The sequence below is a fragment of the Carlito syrichta genome, unplaced genomic scaffold, assembly GCF_000164805.1.
Source record: "Carlito syrichta isolate Samal-C Ts95f unplaced genomic scaffold, Tarsius_syrichta-2.0.1 Scaffold305927, whole genome shotgun sequence".
NCBI classification, from domain to species: Eukaryota; Metazoa; Chordata; class Mammalia; order Primates; family Tarsiidae; genus Carlito; species Carlito syrichta.
Window position 1 is genome coordinate 108,831 of NW_007250023.1, and position 21,366 is coordinate 130,196.

The following is a 21,366-nucleotide window of genomic DNA, read 5'->3' on the forward strand; positions in this document are numbered from 1 at the left end:
TATGTAACATTAGTGTAGCACATAAAGAAACATCCTATGACTGTGCAAGAGCATGGCTATCTCTTCCTGTCCCTTGCATGGACCTGAACTGCCAACTATGGTGACTGTTTCACAATCCTAATGACTAAGTCAATTCCATACTTCATTTGATGGTTTTAAGGAAAATTTCTGCTTAAGAAATAAAACGCAGATGTCTTACTAGAGTAAAAAGACAAGGAAGGGAGTAGTTGTTGATGTGGAGTTATTTAGCAGTAGGCAACTATCATCTTGGTTACCATCAAGTAAATCCACAGCAGAGAGTAGGTCATGTGAAGGTTTTGGTTTTTGAGTGAAGAAGTGTTATTAACGATATATTTAACACCCACTGAGTTATTTTCTAGTCTTCTGAGTTGGAGAGCAAAGGAAGGGGGTGGTGTAGAAAGAAAAAATCACAAGAATTCTGTACCACTTCCATGCATAGCACAATGAAATAGCAATTAAAAAGAATGGCAGAGGAAGCAAATAAACAAGGTGAGGATAGAAAATATAAAAATAATTAGAGAATCTCTGTGGCTCTCAGAAGTACAGACAGGTGCTACATGAAGAGGAAGTGGCATCCTTGTTCTGGAAGCAACGTTTTTTAAAATCAATATTCTTTTCTAAACATGAATTAGAGAGTGAAATTAATGCTCCTTTAGATTAGATGGGAAATAGGAGAATTGTTTACATTGTGATTGTTAAGTGGCTTTATGAGTCATTTGCATATCATAGGTAGTCTTTTTTAGAGTAATACATTTTCCCTGCTAAAGCTGTCATAAGAATTTTTAAAATAAAAAGTGCTCTGAGGCAGCACAATTACTTTACTATCACTCAAAATAAAGTGTTCCAAGTTACATATGGCTTTTAAGCACACTTAATGAAGGTTTAAAAAAAAAAAAAATCCTGAGAACATTGGTCCTTGAGGGAGGTCTATAGTCTTTTATCTGAGAGTTGTATATAGTGCCAAGACATAATCTGTCAAAGGTGTACTCATTTTCAGTCTACAGATGATTTGTAGGGCCTGTCCATATTCCTACAACTGCCATAAAACATGACTAAATCATATTAGATTAACACAGGCTGGTATTGACAGCCCAGTGGGAACATATTGATTAGGTCCTCTTTCATGTTATTTGTTATGATTTTTCTTCTCAGTTTCATTTACTGGGAAGACACAGGGGAAGAGATTTCACCGGGAACAATGACAGTGCCTGTCACAAAATGTTCTCAATGTTTCCATTTGTTACTATGGCAGTGACAAAGAGGGTTCCAAATGAAAAGGCAGACCTGCTGTGACAAAGCACAGCAGGACAACAGGAAGAAATTTTCTCCTGACCTGGGAAATTAGGAAATCATACTCAGAGATTATAGAATTGTCTCCATTTCCAAGGGTACAATCCTAGCACTTGGGCTTTTGAAGAAGAATGTGAAAAGATTAGTTCCATCAGGGCTGGCCAGCGACAAATAAAGAGCAAATGTTACAGAGCGCTTAAGACCTCCACACAGAACAAGGAGGCATGCTTGTAGAGGCTAGAGGGATTTGTCACTGTCACTAAATCCTTGAGATGGAACTATGAATTTAATTTATGTACATTTGGGGTACTCACTTTTGAATTATACATGAAAATTCATGATGTAGTTATATATCTTTTAACTGGCTAAAAGGAACACATGACACTCTGGTAATTAGCACATGGTAGCTGGAGTGATGCTTTGTCCAAAAACTTAAAATTTGTAGAAAGAAAATTATTGTCCTTCAGAGAATTAAATTACCACAAATATAGATATGCAAAGTCACAAAAGACAGAAATACTCTTAGGCCAGCAAAATGTGAAAGTAACAGGATGAATATATTAACTATCCAAAGATAGAAAGTGTCAATCAGAAAGAAGATATGTTAATCAGACAACAAAGCAAGGAAAAAGCAACTACATAGTAAATGTACAAGTTGCCACTGCCTCTTGGAAATTCATGTTTAAGGTAGAGAAAGTCTTGAATAGCTGCAGTTATTCTAATCCCAGTAAAAAGGCTCTTGCTGTTGGGGAGATGAGAGCAGAGGTTTTCAACCAATGGATTTTTAGTATTTCTAACTAACAAGACCATCTTATCAGATGTGGAGGCACATACCTTTAATCCCAGCACTTTGGGAGGCTGAGATGGGAGAATCGTTTGAACCCAGAAGTTCAAGATCAGTCTGGGCAACATAGTGACATAGTGATCCTGTCTCTATTTAAAAAAAAAAAAAAATTAGCCAGGAGTGGTGGCACATGCCTGTAGTTACAGCTACTTAGGAAGCTGAGATGGGAGTTTGAAGTTGTAGTGAGCTTATGATTGTGCCACTGCACTCCAGCCTGGGTGACAGAGTAAGAGCTTGTCTCAAAAAAAAAAAAAAAAAAAAAAAAAAAAAAGGCCACCGCTTCTATTGTAAGATGAATCCATCAGGTAACTTAGTCTGGTGCTGTTAAACAGTTGATTCCTGTAACTCTCCTTATTTGGATTCCATGCTAACCAGGCAAGTTTATGATCTGGCTATCTGTATCTCTGTAGTGCAATCAATTCTACTGCTTAGCAAAAAGCTCTTGGTTCAAACTCTCTAGGGACTACAGTTCTTCAACTCTCTTTCTTTTCAGTTTCTCTTTCCTTTCTGCAATAATCTTACCTTAAAGCCATCAGAACCCTATCAGATTACAAAAGCCTCTCTTCAATAAACGAAGTCACCTATTCAGATAATAGGTGACAAAAGCAGCTTTTGTGAGGAAGGCTGGTCTGTGGTTTTCAGTTCTAATGATGAGATTTCCCTAAATGTTTAGAGAAACAATATAGTGCTGTAAGAGTATTGACTCTGGAACCAGACTCTCTAGCTTTGAATCCCGGTTCTACGACTCTTTAGCCATAAGACTATGAGCATATTACCTTACCTCTCTTTGCCTAAGTAAAATAGGGTTACAAATAATCTACCTCAAAAAGCTTTTGTGAACATTACATTAGTTAATATGTGAAAAGTGCTTAAAATATTGATTGGCTAAAAGATGCTGTATAAAGGTTATCTGTTGTTATTTTGTAGTTTGACTCACACGGATACAATGTACTGAATATGCCAATGCAGTATTCCGTGGATAAACTGACATTAAGATGTTCATCTCGACCAGGCTCATGACTGTAATCGTAGTACTTTGAGAGGCCGAGGCGAGTGGATTGCCTGAGCCCGCAGGTTTGAGACCAGCCTGGGCAACTTGGCAAGACCTCATCTCCGCAACAGATAAAAATTAGCCAGGCGTGGTAGCACGCATCTGTAGTTTTGGCTGCTTGGAAGGCTGAGGCGAAAGGATTGCCAGAGCCCAGCTAGTCAATGCTGGAGTGGCTGTGAGTGTGCCACGGCACTCCAGTGTGGGCAACAGAGTGAGATTCCAACTCAAAAAAAAAAAAAAAGATGTTCATCTCATTGCATGACCCAGTGTTTGGTGATGTGATTATCCTGGAACTGAGTAAATTTAAAGTGAGAAAAATGGTTAATTAAGATATTACCAGTGAAGTTTTGCCTAATTTCCACCTGCCTTCTACTTTCTCTATTCTGATTTCAACAGTATATAGTGAAATCTAGTGTTTGGAGCCTTAATATGCTAGAAATGAATAAAGTGAGTTGTCTATACTTATACAAGGGGTCAGCAAACTATAGCCTGTGGACCAAATTTGGTCTGAGTTCTGTTTTTGTACAGTGGGAGAACTAAGAAAGGTTTTCCCATTTTTAAAGTGTTGTAAAAAATAAGTAACCAAACAAACAAAACACGAAGAATATGCAATACAGCCCCTATGAAGGTTGCAAAGCCGAAAATATTTACTATCTGGCTGTTTACAAAAAGAAAAAAAAGTTTGTGGACCCCTGTTCTATGCTCTCTTTCATTTATATTTACCTAACTATACCCCAACAATATATAAAATGAGGCTAGGTGAACAAAGTGGGATTAAAAAGAAGCTGAAAATCTTCTAACAAAAATCCCAACTGCTTTTGATAAAATAGTTTATTTATTACTCTGACCACAATACAAATGGTAGCTAGCTGTTCGTACGTCAGAATTTCTAAGAATGGCCCCTTCTCCCCTCAAAAAGTCTGTATGTTCTTACCTAGTGCCGATAGCATTACAGGTATCTGTAAGGAAATCTATTGTTGCAGGGCCAGGAAACCCAGACTCCAGGGCCAGAAGTCGTAACTAATTAGGCCACCAACATATCTATGATGTTCTCATTATCTGTCTTATTAAATGTCAAAGAAACAGAATACTTACTGTTATAAAGATTTTTAAAGTACTTAAGTAATACACATACAAGGTATAAGTTTAAGTTTCAGGACTAAGATACCTGGTTTAACCAATTTCTAAGAGAGATTACTAGAGTTTTCTTAATGTATTACAGAATATGGCTTAATTCAAAATAAGATACTTCTAGCCTATACAGATTTATAGCTCTGAAGAGTATGGAAGAGGAAACTTAGCTGTAAAGTACTCTAATATTAATAATAAAGGCTGCTGGGCTTGGTGGCTCAGCCTGTAATCCCGCGCCTTTGGGAGGCTGAGGTGAGTGAATTGCCTGAGCCCGCAGGTTCGAGACCTGCCCGGGCAGCGAGACCTCATCTCTACAATAAATAAAAAAACCAGCCGAGCGTGGTAGCACAGGCCTGTAATTCCGGCTACTCAGAAGGCTGAGGTGGAAGGATCAGCGGAGCCCAGCAGGTCGAGGCTGCAGTGGCCGGGAGCGGCCACTGCACTCCAGTCTGGGCGACAGAGTGAGACTCCAACTCAAAAAAAAAAAAAAAAAAAAAAGGCTTTCAGTGTATGGAAATGAAAAATGCAAGCATGATGATAAAGTTGTTTGTGGTATGTACTCTTTCCAAAGAATATATGGTACGGGGCATCCTAACTGTTAATAGTTCATTTAAGATTTGGCATAAATAGTTTCAGAGAAAGAAAAATGAAAATTTATGTTGGTAAAGAAGACCATTAAAATAAAAGAATTGTTTACAAACGATATTAAGTTAAAACTATCATACAAATAAGTTTCCCATGATTCACATTATCTTCCAGGGAAAGGGGACAACGGTCAGATTCATTTGCCTTTTTATTTTTTAATCTTATCTTGCTTGATGTTATGAGAAAGTAACAGCGATCAGGAAGAGATCTCTTGGGGCCATCTTTCAGGAACCTAAAGCTTTCTAGAGATCATAACCTAGCTTAATTAACTACACTTAATAAGAAGGAGTTTAGGTTTTGCAAAAGATCTTTTGAATCACATTTTAGGATCGATCTAAGTCATCAAGCCAAAAATCTTTCAATTGTTTTGATCTTATTTTTGACTACTCATTCCTAAAATGATCAGTCTTTATAAAATTTGCCAGTTCTTACTGAGATTAAATTAGGCAAAAATGTAACCCTTCCTAGTGTGATACAAACCCACTACTGTGTTGAAACATTTGTTTTAACCAAAGGATATAGTCCAAAGGCATGATCTTTAATTATTAACATACTGTTTAATATTCACCATACTTGTTTTAAAGAAAAAAATTGTGTTAACATTTAAATCTAAAGGGCTATGAATATACTATATACTGTAATTGATACAGCTTGTTTATGCAATTTTCTGATCGATACAATTAATCTTGTAAAAGTGACTGGTATATAGCATAATAGCAAATTACCTTTGCCAAATACATAATTTTTTAGCAGTAAAATCCACTTAAAATACTCATAGTGACAGTAGCATGTAGAAAGAACATTAGAAGTTATTTAGAAGAAATTAAAAGTAATTAAATTAATAAATCATGGCTATGAGGTAGAGACAAAGGGTAAAATATTTAACTTCTAAGTAAGAATGAAACAAATTATTCTGTACCTCCAACAAATGCATCTCCAGCTCCATTGGTGTCAACAATTTCTTTCTGGTCTTGATCCAAGACAGCAAAAGCAGTGACTTCACTTTCTGCAATTAGAGCCAAAGAAAGGCAGACTGATTTTCCCTTGTAGCATTCAGTATAAGCTCACCCAGTAAAGTGAGGCTCTTTTACCACTCATCATTCGAAGAGAGAGACAGGACATACTCTTCATATTCTGTACATGAGCACTTGGGAACTAGGTATAAAATCATCTGCAAAGAAACTTTTTGTAATTTTCAGCACACATACTGCAGTAAATGTCTTGTAAAAGTTACACCTAGGTAATTCACATTCTTCTTTTTGGAATGACTGTAAATGGTAGCGGTACCTTTTTGGACAGCACAAATGACTGAAAAGAAACTAGAAGCTAAAGGAAGTGTTTGTATAGATTGGATCGTGGATCTCTAATAAAGCTTCAAGCCTAACTGCATTTCCAGCAGTGAAATCTTGGATACAGTTAAAGAGCTGTAAATTTAAAAAATATAATGAGTCTTAGGTCTCTTTACAGAAAACCACAATAGCACAGTAAAAACATTACTACTATTCTGTTACAATGCTTCATGCCAATGTCAAGGAATTTTTATTTTGGTTGGCTTATTACAGCAATCTGGTTACTTTTTGCCAAGGAGTCATTAACTATCTGTCAACTAGCAAAAGAGAAAGCTATCACTGAATTCATGGGCAGTGCAAAAGGAACAGTGCAATGGGCTCTTGTCCTAGAGCAGTCTGGACCAGGGCTTGATTGTTTTGACTACAGGGTACCTTAATTCAGTACTTTAAACTTGGCATATGACAGTGGAATGGAGTTATTTTTTATGAAATTTGGCTTAGAGGATGTCTGCAAATGATTGGATAGTGCTTCTTACTGGGGGCTGGAGCTTTTGAAAGCACAAATTTGTATCCCTAAGGAGAAGATGTGGCAAAAGACTTGTAAAATTCAATCTCACTTTAGATCAAGAAAGAGATTAAAAAGAGACCTTAAGAACTTTAAGAAAGATCTTAGGCCAGTGCTAGTAGCTCACGCCCAGTAATCCCAGTAATCCCAGCACTTTGGGAGGCTGAGGTGAGAGGATTACCTGAGCCCATGGATTCGAGACCAGCCTGGGCAATATGGTGAGGCCTTGTCTTTACAATAAATAAAAAGAAAATTAGTTGTACGTGGTGGCGTATGCCTGTAGTTCCAGCTACTTGGAAGGCTGAGGTGGAAGGATTATCTGAGCACAGCAGGTCGAGGCTGCAGTGGCTGTGAATGTGCCATTGCACTCCAGCCTGGGAGACAGAGTGAGACCGATTAAAAAAACAAACAAACAAAAAAACCCCCAAACCAAAAACAAGAACCTTAAGAAATATCTTAAAAAGAACATTAACAATCTTAAAATGCATATTCTGTCTGCCTTTTTCTACCTGTTATTAATATTTAGTTTCAACAAGAGTCAAATATAGATATGTTAATGAAAAAAGATCCCCCTAGAGAGACTGATATTCAAGAAGAGGACTTATTTATTTAGTGATCTCTTTTGACTGTGACTACAGATGCTAAGAAAACTCCATATCAGAACATCTATTTAAACTCTTTAAGTATCTAAACTTTCCACAGTTTGTAAAATTAGGGCCTGCATAGAAGTTAACAAGATTTTGATTAATTAGAAATTGTGGCACAAACATCCAGGATTAAATTTTCTAGAAAGTATAGGCCAGGCATGGTGGCTCACACCTATAATCCCAGTACTTTGGAAGGCTGAGGTGAGAGGACTGCCTGAGCCCACAGGTTCAAGACCAGCCTGGGCAACTTGGCAAGACCTCAGCTCTACAATAAATCAAAAAATCAGCTGGGCATGGTGGTGCATGCCTGTGGCTTCAGCTACCTGGAAGGTTGAGGTTGAAGGATCACCTAAGCCCAGCTGGTCGAGGCTGTGGTGGTCCTGAGCGTGCCACTGCACTCCAGTCTGGGCAAAAGGGTAAGAACTCCAACTCAAAAAAAAAAAAAGTTATATAGTACATACTGCTGTAGAGGTTAAAGAAAAGTGCAAGCATAAGAAGACTTTATTAGAAATATTGGGAAAGGTTTGCAGTTTGACTTAGAAGGTCTGTACTATAAATACTTACAAAGAATTTGATTTTATTACTTCCAAGTATGAGCTATATTATAAAGAGAACTAACAACTATAAACTAAGAACAAACAGGCACTAAATAAGTAAAAGTTAATGATACCATTACTATTTGTAAATAGGGTTATATTAATAATAATATAACTTGTCTATAAAACATTTTAGATAACATAAGAATTAATTACTAGATTTACGGATTTGAAAATAATTATGAATAAATGCTAAGTAGGCCACAGCTAGATATAATTCCTTGAGTTCTTTGTTTGAAAAAGTTATTCATTTTTGGTTGCACAAATCTTTATTTATGAATAGTATCTAATTCACAATAGAAGATATTATTTTGAAATTTGTTCTTTGCAATCATGACTTCTTGATCTGAATTGCTGAAAATTCTAAATAAATGCAGTTTTACTATACTTTTTTTTTTCTGGATGTGATGCTTTATCCTTCATTGTCACATAAAGTTCAATTCCCTGAAATAGAAAGTAGAATTTATTTTCTACCTTTTATACTTACAAGTACAAATAAGTATGTAAAGGATGTGTCATAAATTCAGTACAGATACAACCCAGTTTTCATTATGTTCTATTATCTAGGCACTATATTATGAGAACTCCTTTCAAAATAACGACTATGAAAATCTGCAAGATCCTGAAATGTGTTCTCAGTCATGGAAGAATGTTCAATAAATATTTTAAAGTCTATTACATTTTTAGTACATTCTGACTTTTTGAAATGTAATGATCTAAGCTGGTTTACAGAGTTATCAAAAAAAAAAAATCACACAACTAACTAGAGTACTCACCAGCATGACCTTATTCCATAGCCATTCTAGGCAATTTATTATATGAACATATGAAGTGCATTCACTAAGTCTGAAGATACACTTATAGGCATGGATATTCAGCCAATGAAGCCCAAGATGCTCACATGACTCTCAATGGCCTAGTTTTCCTGGGTATGAAATGGGCCTGGAGTGGTTAGGGGAACAAGTACAGAAGCTAGCTTTCTGCCCTAATTGTAGAAAAACGATCAAAGACTTTTACTCAAGATTTTAAGTTAAGTCATAGCAATTATTTCTCAATTCTTTCCAAACTTTTTATAAAGTTAGAAGAAAAAGAATTAGGAATAGTTATTATTGTTATTTTCCAGACTTCTATAAAACCACTCAATCATGAGCTTCCCCAAGCAGACAGGAAACAAACACTAACAATTCAGTTGTTATCAGATTTATTTCATATCACTAATTAGATAAGACCAGGGTACCTTCATTCAAAACAATAAAATTTAGCTTACTTAAAATATAAAATAATCATTTTTAGACATTCTCTAGACAGTTTATACAAATAATTTACTCTTCATTTTACTATAAGACAAGCTTCACTACCTAATCACTTAAAAGGCCAATCTACCTAGAATAAAAATATCTTCATGTATCTATAATGCAAAGTCAATTATAATAAAGATGGTTAAGTTTCTGCAAATGCTACAATATCTAAATGAAAAATGGTAAAAATTCAGCTACCTAACACCAAATGTTTCTGGTAAATTAATTTACCACCAGCAAATTAATTATACTATTTAGCATTATATACATACAACCTAATGATAATTAATATCCTTAGAAAATTTGTTAAAAGTATTTTTTTTTTTGGAGCAAGCAGGATTTATTGAGAGGACAGAAAAGCTTCCACAGTGGGAGGGGACCCAAGGGGGCTGACCTGTTCAAAGTATTTTATTTTATTTTTATTTTTTATTTTTTTTGAGTTGGAGTCTTACTCTGTTGCCCAGGCTGGAGTGCAGTGGCACGTTCACGACTACCACAGCCTCGACCTGCCGGGCTCAGGGGATCCTTCCACCTCAACCTTTCAAGTAGCTAGAACTACAGATACATACTACCATGCCCAGCTAATATTTTTGATTTACTGTAGAGATTAGATCTCACCAAGGTGCCCAGGCTGGTCTCGAACCTGTGAGCTCAGGCAATTCTCTCACCTCAGCCTCCCAAAGTGCTGGAATTATAGGCATGAGCCACTGCGCCCAGCTAAAGTATTTTAAAATGTTAGTTTTGTCATTGTTTTGTTGATGTCTTCCTAAATTATAGGGAAGATATTAAAGAAGATCCAGCAGATGGAAAGGGAAGCAGGAGACAGATGTTTTTCAACTTCAGGGTAGACTATACCTCTGCCACTGCCTGACTCAGCATCAACAGGAGTGGAAGAGGCAGACAACGATGGCAAAAACTTTAAGAGAAAATAAAAACTAAGCTGGGCCCGGTGGCTCAGGCCTGTAATACTAGCACTTTGAGAGGCAGAGGCGAGAGGATTGCCTGAGCTCAGGGGTTTGAGACCAGCCTGGGCACCTTGGCAAGATCTCGTCTCCACAATAAATCAAAAAGGAGCCAGGTGTGGTGGTGCACACCTGTGACTCCAGCTACTTGGAAGGCAGAGGCAGAAGGATCACCTGAGCCCAGCAGGTTGAGGCTGCGGTGGCTATGAGTGTGCCACTCCACTCCAGTCTGGGTGACAGTGAGACTTTGACTCAAAAAACAAACGAACAAAAAGAAACTGAAAAGTATGATTAGGTAAAAATCAGGCCACTTAAGATTCTTATAAGAGGCTCTAGTAACTTGGCCATTGCTTATAATGAGGCAATTTCCATAATATTAGTATTTTCACTTGTTTGTTTAACCTTTTAAATAATTTTATGTTTTTCTTTTAGAGTTGGGGTCTCTGTCACCCAAAGTGGGGTCTCTGTTACTCAAAGTGGAGTGCAGTGGCATGATTATGGCTCACTGTAGCCTTGACCCTCTGGGTTCAGGCAATCCTTCAGCTTCAGCCTCCTGAATAGCTGCAACTACAGATACATGCCACCACACGTGGTTCATTTAAAAAAAAATTTTTGTAGAGATGAGGCATCACTATGTTGCCCAGGCTGGTCTCCAACTCCTGAGCTCAAGCAATCCTCACATGTCAGCCTCTCAAAGTTCTGGAATTACAGCTGTGAGTCACTGCACCCTGTCAGAAATAATTTTAAATTAACAGAAAAGTTCCAAGAAAAATACAGACAATTCTCATATAATATTTATGCAGATTTATCAGTTTTTAACATTTTACCACATTTGCCTTATTATTCCTCCCATATATACAGAATTATTTATTCTTTCAAATCTTTTGAGCACAGGTTGCATATATTATGCCCTTTACCCTTAAGACTTCAGTGTGTATTTCCTAAGAATAATAATATTCAGTCATGTAACCAAGAAATAGTTAACTTCCTTTTAAATCTAATTTATAGTCCATATTCCAATTTTGTTAACTGTCCTAATGTATTTTATAGCAATTTTTTTCATCCAGTACAGATTTCAGACCAGAATCACATTGTTTTTAGTTGTACTTGTTTGTTTTTAAATTAACTTCTTTGAATAGGTAACATATGATTAAAAAATAAAAAACATATAAAAAGGTATGCTATAAAATCTCTCTCTCCCTATTTCTCCCATTCAGCTGGTTTCTATTCCTTCTAGAAACTTCCCAATCTGGTTATCACTGTTACTTCTTTCTTCCAGAATATCTCTATGTGTATGAGGGGGAGGCCCTCCAAAACACAGGATTATCTTCTGGAAGGTGGGCCCCTTGTAGTATAGGCTTCTCCTGCTAGATAGTGCTCTAGGAACTCATTGGCATCAGTGTACCAGCTAGTGTTGTTGGGAAAGGCTGTGTTGGGCTTCAGTGAATTTTTTTTGGAGATTCATTCAACGTGTTTGCCCATTTTACCACGGATGGTTTACGAGTGCACCTGCATACATTGCACTAAGTGTTCGGCAGTTTTTAACCAAAATAATATGACCCCTTTGTTCCCCACCCTTCCTATTCATGCAGTCTCAGTCTGAGTGACTTTTTTTTGTTTCTCCAGGTGAAAAAAATCCTCAAAGGGAAACGTTTTGCTGATGTAGAAGAGGTGAAACAAAAAATGGTAGAAGCACTGAAAGGCATCAAAATAGATGAGTTCAAAAACTGTTTTGAACAGTGAGAAAAGCATCTCAAAAGGTATAGTGCATGAAATGGAGAGTAGTTTAAAGGTGACTGAAGTTTAACCGAGTAAAAATACACAAATTTTTATAAATAAATTCTGATTTCTTTGGGTCCCCCCTCATATACAAGCAAAACTTATTCTTATTTTTCTCCCTCACAAAAAAAAAAGGTATCAAACTATCCAGATTGCTCTGGACTGTATTTTTTTTAACTTGGAAATCTTTCTATATTGGTAAAATGTCCTCATCAATTTTTATTGCAACATAATAGTCCATTCTATGAATATATTATTTATTTATTTACTTATTTATTTATTTATTTATTTTGAGTTGGAGTCTCACTCTGTCGCCCAGACTGGAGTGAAGTGGCCGCTCCCAGCCACCGCAGCCTCAACCTGCTGGGCTCCGGCGATCCTTCTGCCTCAGCTTTCCGAGTAGCCGGAATTACAGGCATGCGCTACCACGCCCGGCTGATTTTTTGATTTATTGTAGAGATGAGGTCTCGCTGCCCAGGCAGGTCTCGAACCCGCAGGCTCAAGCAATTCTCTCACTTCAGCCTCCCAAAGGCATGGGATTACAGGCTGAGCCACCGAGCCCGGCTTATAATTTATTTAACTAGTTATTTGTTGATGGACCTTTAGGTTAATTTCAATCATCCATTATCATAAATAATGACGCAAAGCAATAAGGCTTTTCTTGTAAACAGATCTTACATTTAATTATTTTGCTTAATAGCCAAGTCAATAATATTATTTCTCTTTTATATAGGAAAACGATACAAGGAAGCTAAATTGTTATACTAATAGCAAGAAATATGTCTATGTCAAAGAATAGGGAAAAAAAAGGGAATCCAGGAAATGCTATTCTGTCCACTAGGACAAACATACCAGGATATGAGCAAAGACACCCCGCTCAGACTGCCCTAATAAACAGGGTAATGAAACAGATGTCAAACTTTGCTAATAATAGAGATTTATAGAACAATCCTAATTAACATGGACTTTGGGGGAATGAAGAGCTTTGAGTTAATTTAATTTTCTAGTTAACGAAAGAAAAAGCAGAAAGTCTTTTTAGTTGGAACTCTTTCTAAATGTTTTAATATAATATAATAATATACCATGACATCCCTGCTTTAATTAGTTTAGTTTATTGAACTGAATAAAATTTTTCGTTGATAATAGAGAATCCTACAGCACATCTTAATGTCATTATTCTTAACATCCATTCTTACTGTAGTTCCAAAGGTATAAATGCTTTCACAAAAAGCAAGGAAAATGAAATGGTGGGAAGTACGCTGGATTAGGACTAAAAAACCCATGGTACGAGTCTAGTTTTGGCTTAGCTATTTTATTTAACAAATACTTATTAAGAGCCTGTCATGTGTCAGGTATTCTATTAAGGACTGGGAACACAGTATGACTAAGACAAATAAAAACTCTGCTTTTATAGGGTCTACATTCTAGTAGGGATAGACAATATACAAGTAACAAATAAACCAACAAGATAACTTGAGATTTTTTTTTTTTTTAGTTGGAGTCTCACTCCGTCACCCAGGCTGGAGTACAGTGGCATGCTCGTGGTCACCTCAGTCTCAACCTGCTGGGCTCAGGCAATCCTTCCACCTCAGCCTTTCAAGTAGCTGGAACTACAGGTGTGTGCCACCACACTCAGCTAATTTTGTTTTTATTTATTGTAGAGGTGAGGTTTTGCCATGTTGCCCAGGTTAGTCCTCAACCGTGGGGTCAGGCAATTCTCTCGCCTCAGTCTCCCAAAGTGTTGGCATTGCAGGTATGAGCCACTGTGTCCAGCTAATTTGAGATTTTAATAAATGCCGCAGAGAAAAAGGCAGGATGATGTGATTAAGTGTGATAGGAGGGGAGAGTTAATTTAGATAGGTGTTATATTCTTACTGAGAAAGTAATATTTAAGCAGAGATTTCACAGGCAAGGAGGAGCAGGCCATCAGATCATTTTGATGGGTATGTTCGGGGTAGAAAACTCAAGTGCAGAGGTCCCGGGCTAGTAACAAGCTTGATGAACTATGTGTGTTTAAGGTACAGAAGGTCACTGTAACTAGAGTACAGTCAATTTGGGGAATTTGTAGGATTCCATTCTAAGTAACATCGGAAACCATTGGAAGGTCTTAAACTGGGTAGTGACAAAATTCCATCTTTGATTTTAAAAGATTATTCTGGCAGCCCAACAGAGGATGGACTGAAATGGCAGGGTAAGGTCAATGATACTATTCACCAAGAAATCTTGGGCAAATCACAATGTAACTTAAACTCAGTTTTATTATTTAAAAAAGATAATACTTGCTCTACCTATTTTCTGTGACTACTGTTTGAATTAAGTATGAACAATGTTATGGAAAAATCCAGTCAAATATTAAGCTCTATGTAATTTTATATTCTCAGGAGCTTATTTTCTTCAATCAGGCAATAAGTAGTTGAACAACAGCTATGAGCTCTTCATAATTTGTTAGATTTTTTAGGGAGAGATCCAGGAGAAATATTAAGATATCATCTGTCTTCTCAAGGAGCTTAGAATCTAGATAGAAAGAGAAATCCAGCATATGTCAAAGAATCTGTGAAGTATCATACAAATCATTATAACAGCAACAGGAGTTCAAAGAAGGGAAAGAACAACATGACTTTAATGAACTGGAGAGGCTTTGATGGGGAAGACCGAACTTAAGCTGGGTCTTAAACATGGGAATAATGAAGAAGAGAGTAAAAAGAAAAATGAGTATGTCCCAAGAGGAATAGAGGAAAAAAAGTTTATATATCAGGTAAGGCAAGAAATAAAGCAAGTTGGTGGGTCTAGTCATTTCTAGGGAGATTGAAAGCCAGACAAAATTTTGGATTCGATGCATCAGGCAATGGAATGAAACTGTAGTTACCTGAATTAAAAAGTATTGCACCAAATACTTCATATATTTTATCTCATCTAATTCTCACTCTAATCCCATGAGTTACGATAACTGACTTCATTTTAGAAATGATAACATTAAGGCTCACAGAGTCTGTCAATTGTCCAGGGTTCCATGGCAAAGGCAGGACTTTGGGACAAAATGAATGAGAGAGAAGTAGTAAAATGTGACTCCAAAGTTGCCACTCAAGCAATGTTGTTACCATTTTTCTGAAAAACGTGATCATGGAAAAAACAGATTTTGATTAAGCATTATATAGCAGTTAATGGACACTTAAATTCCCTTAAGCCTGGCACTGATAACTAAACTTGATTAAATTAAATTGATAAATACTCGATAGAGAACAGAGGCGGTACAACATTGTGGTTAAGAGTATGAGCCAGACTGCTTGGGTCCATATTCTACCTTTGCCTGTCTGGTAACCAAGTTAAACACTCTATGTCTCAATTTTCTCATGTTAAAATAGGAACAATAACAGTACTTACAGGGTTTTTGTGAGCAGTAAATTAGTTAATACTTGTAAGCACTTAGAGTAAAAGTTAACACATAGTAAACATTCTAAGCCCTTTTTTATGATTAAATAGATGATCTTAAAAAATGAGACTTTTGGGTATAGAGGATTCAGGTTTCACTTAAAAATTGTTTCTTCTGAAGGCATGGTCTTGACTTTATATCACAATAGTAAAGTCTCTTAGTTTTTAAAATACATATATTTTATTTTAAAGATGTGAGGTTCAATTCAGATTAGGTATACAAGTGGACATGGTACAGGTAAAGTTTGGCTTCTCTTTGGTCCCCACTTTGCCTGATTTGAGATCAGGTACCCTTATTGATGTTGTGTCTCCTCCCTCCTTTTAGTGTGTTCCTGTGTCCTCATTTTCTAAAAATGTTTAAAGTTAATTTTAGTTAAAGTTATCGGTGCTGAATGAAGAGGTGAGCCTGCAGGTTTGAGACCAGCTTGGGCAACTTGGTGAGATCTGGTCTCTACAATATATCAAAAAATCATCTGGGAGTGGTAGCATGTACCTGTGGTTTCGGCTACCAGGTAGAGGCTGCGGTGACTGAGAGCGTGCCACTGCACTCCAGCCTGGGCGACAGAGTGAGACTCCAACTAAAAAAAAATAAAAAATAAAAATAAAACTGTGGAAAAAAAAGAAAAAAAATGAATGTTTATTTTGAATATGAAAAAAGTTTTCCATAGAGAACAATGATAGGCCACGCTCAGTGGCTCAGCCTGTAATCCCAGCACTTTGGGAGGCCAAGGCAAGTGGATTGCCTGAGTCCATGGGTTCAAGACCCACCCAGGCAATTTGGCAAGACCTCACCTCTACAATAAATCAAAAATTAGCCGGGTGTGGTAGCACGCACCTGTAGTTCTGGCTACTTGGAAGGCTGAGATGGACAGATCGCTGGAGCCCAACAGGTCGACACTGGGCTCCAAAAAAAAAAAAGAAAGAAAAGAAAGAAAAGAAAACAATGATAGATGGAATTACTGCTCTGAAATCTTATTTCCCCTTTATTTAGTATGTGGGTGAGTACATTTTTTTTTCTTTAAGAGGTTTTGATATTTTTAATAGGTTCAGTAAATGAAGCACATCATTTAAATCTCACTGTAAAGCAGTTTATTGCAACCTGTTCTCTCTCTGCTTTTTAATATGCACCTCCTCCATTCTCTTATCTGTAAGAAGTGGTTTCCTCCTCTGATGGTACAGCTAATAGCTCACTGGCCATCCATGGCCTGTCTAACTTTGGTGAGGTTCCTAACCTAACTCAATGGGCTGGGCACAGGGAAGAATCTAGGGTTAATAGCATAAAATTTGACTGCCTAGATAAGAGGGGCTACAGAAAAAGCAATAATTTGATGATTTCCAGCATTTGGAATTGTGGCTAGTACAATATAGGTGCTCAGCATTTGGTGAATGAACAGAGTAATTATTTCATGAAAACAAATCTGACCACATTATTCCTGTTAACTACTGAAGTCTTAACTCTAGAATACGAATCCAGCCTACTTTCTTTTTTTTTTTTTGAGTTGGAGTGTCACTCTGTCGCCCAGACTGGAGTGTAGTGGCACACTTCCAGCCACTGCAGCCTCGACCTGCTGGGCTCCGGCAATCCTTCCACCTCAGCCTTCCAAGTAGCTGGAACTGGAGGCGTGCTCTACCATGCCCGGCTAATTTTTTGATTTATTGTAGAGATGAGGTCTCGCCAAGTTGCCCAGGTGGGTCTTGAACCTGCGGGCTCAGGCAATTCACTCACCTTGGTCTCCTAAGGCACGGGATTACAGGCTGAGCCACCAAGCCCGGCCCAGTCTACTTTCAAAGTTTATCTTTTGCTATTTTTGGCTTGTAGTTACTCTTTGGTCATACTCATAATTTCCCAAATATGCCATGATCTTTTATTCCTGTGTACATATCAAGTCTACTTCTCAGATTGTCTTTGTTCCAAATCCCAGATAAAGTATGTCCTCTTAGCTGTAGTCCTTTTCCTCCAAGCAGAACTGATTACTTTCTTTTATGCCATCACTTATAACACACATACTTCCAAGAAGGTGTCTATCGTTTTTATAATTATTTATTTATAAGTGTTTTCTTGACTAAACTATGAGTTACTTGTGTGCAAAAATCATGACTTAATCTTATTTCCAGCTTTCTTAATTTTTTAGTGGTCTGGTCCTAATCGCTACGATAGGAAAATAAAGGACATTATTGGTATTCTAAATTTACCCCTTCTTAAAATATATCTCCTTCTGAGTGCAACAGTGAAGATGTTCAAAATGGATATGTATATAACAAATGGTTCTCTATTTTCAAAGAAGCTACTGATGGCACTATTTCTTTTCTTTTTTTTTTGTTGAGTTGGAGTCTCACTGTGTCGCCCAGGCAGGAGTGCAGTGGCATGCTCGTGGCTACTGCAGCCTTGACTTACTGGGATCAGGTGATCCTTCTGCCTCAGCCTTCCAAGTAGCTGGAACTACAAGCCCACACCACCACAGCCGGCTGATTTTTTTGATTTATTGTAGAGATGAGGTCTTGACAAGTTGCCCAGGCTGGTCTCAAACCCCCGGGTTCAGGCAATCCTCTCATCTCTGCTTCTCAAAATGCTGGGATTAAAGGCGTGAGCCACCATGCCCAGCTAGGCAATATTTCTAGCTGGGCATGGAACTCTCCATCAGTAACATGACTGTCTGAATTGTTGATAGCGGTAATAGGAAATGTTTACAAAATTTTCAAAGAAAAAGCTACATTAGATATGAGGGAACCAATCGTTCCTTTTTTCTTTATGAAGTAACAGAGATCTTAGAACAAAAAGCATTTCTGACATATCACTGACATAGTTTAGTGCAATCTAGTTTACAAGGATGATAATGCTGCAAGGTAATGTCATAGGTTTATACTGAAAAAAAATTTTTTTTTGGATTTATTGTAGAGAGGAGGTCTCACCAAGTTGCCCAGGCGGGTCTTGAACCCGCGGGCTCAGGCAATCCACTCACCTCAGCCTCCCAAAGCGTGGGATTACAGGCTGAGCCACCGAGCCCGGCTGAAAAATTTTTTTTGAATTAGAGTCTCACTGTCACTCAGGTTGGAGTTTAGAGGCACCCTCTTGGCCACTGTAGCCTCTTCCTGCTGAGCTCACATGATCTTTCTGCCTCGGCCTTCCAAGTAGCTGGAACCACAGGCATATGCCACCACGCCTGGCTAACTTTTGTATTTATTGTAGAGACAAGATCTTGCCATGTTGCTCAGGCTGGTCTCAAACCCCTGAGCTTAGGCAATCCTCTTGCCTCTGCCTCCCAAAGTGCTGGATTACCATCATACCTGGCTAAAAAAAGATTTTTAAACATTCTATTCTATATAATAAAATTAAAACTCCTCAAAGTATGAAGTCAATTTCAATGGGTACCCTGACAATCACACTCGGTAAAAGTCTGAGTACGATTTATTGTCTAATAAACTAAACTGGATTTAAAGACCACTTGTCTACTTGGAATAAAGTGATAAACACCAATAAACAACCATTTAATCCAATTTGAGCAGACTACTTTTCTTTATGGAGTCACTTGCCAATTTCTCTTGCACTTAAAGGCAGATTAAAATGTGTAAATGTATGGTTAATTACCTGTAAAAACAAAACAAAACAAAACACAAACCTCTTAAGTACAAGGTTTCACATTGCTTTTCAAGCTTGTTGTACTCCTCTCCGCTCTTTATGAATAGAAGCTGCAGCATCAGGTTTTGAAAAAGAGTGCAAATACTTTAAGGGTCACACTCATGTTTTTCCTTCTGTTGAAGGATCTAGAGTTGAGCTACAACCTAGCCAGACATATCTGAGGTTCAATAAAGTCTCTGGACAAAGATGCAGTTCTGAAAATGGCTGATTAATCTAAAGACCTAAATGAAAACCAAGAAAATTCAGTCCTTTGAGGATAGTGATTGGTGGGAGCAGTTCAGAAACTGGGTTCACACCAACTTATGCGAGCTAACTGTGCATTTTTCTTTACCATTTAGTGCTTTTGCCTTGATAGTTTGATATATTGAATCATGGTGGGAGTATTTACACAATAGAAAACGGAAAACATAACAATTTGCTATGAACTAGTTGTTAAATACATACCAGCATACCACTGATTGAGTTCCATCTTTACTACTATGATATCTTTTATTTATTTATTTTGAGAAAGTAGGATTTATTGAGAGGACAGAAAGCTCCCAGAGCAGGAGAGGACTTGAGGGGATTGCCCTATGCTATCTTTAAATTGCTATTAAAAAAAAATTCTTCCTAAGCAGAGATTGAAAATACAATTGTTATGCTGATGGTGTTCAATATTTCTGTCCCACAACTAAATAATAACCAGATTCCTTTGCAATATCTGCTGAAAAGTTAACCACTATTCCCTATTTGTCCCCATTCAATTCTCTTAAATGAAGTAAACCTAATTTGAAAATTTTTGAAATAAAAAATCCCATGATGAGAAGAGAGTCATCTAGACACTCTTAAATTTGCTGTTATATTCATCAGCGATCAAGCCTGTTGCACTAAGAGACACTGCGGATGCCACATTCTATCATTTCTGTTTTAACAGTGCTAACAAACTTTTAGACTCATAGTTGGAGTTTCAGGCCACAAGGCCTAGAGAGGTAGGTAGTTTCTTTCTCTGCTCTTCTCATGCAAGTTTTTGCTATTGTTTTAAGTGGCTACAACCAAATCTTTCCATTTTTTTGATTTCTTATGGGGGCTTAACTTATATACAGCAAAATGCACAAATCTTAAATGTACAGTTTGATGAGTTTTAACAAATGCTTTTACTTGTATAACCCACATGCCTATCAAGCCATAGAGCTATGCTATCCAATGTAGTAGCCACTAGCCATGTGTAGTTATTTAAATTTAAATTTTTAACTTACAATTTCAATTATATTTTATTTAAATTAATTGAAATTAAATAAAATTAAAAATCCTGTCCCTTGGTTGCACTAGCCACATTTCAAGTACAAAATAGCGATATGTGGCTATTGGCTACCATATCAGATAACACAGATATAGAATATGTCTATCACTGCAGAAAGTTCTACTGGGTAATATTGCTATAAATATTTTTATCTAAGAATGTTCTTTCACTGTTCTTTCACATTCCTTGATAGCCAAACTTCTTATCAAAAATAACAAAATGAACACCAAAATGCGACTGTTCTATCACTGTAAGTTAATATCACTACATTCAAATAAGTATAAGTATATAGTGTATGTTCTTTTATATTTAGCTTATTTTAACACTTTTTTAAAGCATAATGTTTTTGAGATCCATCCATGTTGTTGCTCCTATCAGTCATCCATTTCTTTTAACTGCTCATATTGATTAATGAAAACTGATTTTGCATACACAAAGATTTTCTCAAATCTAAGTTCAGTGACCTCACGTTGGTAGCCTGAAATCAGTCATGGTGGGAGTATTTATACCATGACACAAGTGCTGTAAATTAGGTTCTTTTTTCTGAAAGCTAGTCATGAAACATTTACCAACACACTATTGACTCAGTCTTTAAATACCTTCATCAACAGTGATAAAGGCAGAAATAAATGTAGGTTTGCATCATTGCCATCTGTATGAGCAGAAAAGGGCAGGGAACCTAGCTATTCTCAGTTAAAAAATCTAGCTATATAATAAACCCCATAAGTTTTCCTCTTTGGTTTAAAATCTAGCAGGAAAGAACAAATTTCCAAACAAGAGAGTGGGATATCTTTCTGGAATTTTTCCTCTGATTTCTTTGACTCAAGTTTCTATCAAAAAATGTTAAAGAGCCGGGCTCAGTGGCTCAGCCTGTAATCCCGCGCCTTTGGGAGGCTGAGGTGA

The 21,366-nt window shown here is 37.1% G+C and overlaps 1 protein-coding gene across 1 annotated transcript in view; it reads right to left on the reverse strand.

The window, feature by feature from the left end:
* ADK (adenosine kinase) overlaps window positions 1-21,366 on the reverse strand; it is a 320,748-nt gene that overhangs the window by 47,789 nt on the left and 251,593 nt on the right. Inside the window, exon 7 of the mRNA XM_008062930.2 lies at window positions 5,902-5,988. Within this exon, the coding sequence (XP_008061121.2) occupies window positions 5,902-5,988 (87 nt within the window). The remainder of the gene's footprint in view (window positions 1-5,901; window positions 5,989-21,366) is intronic.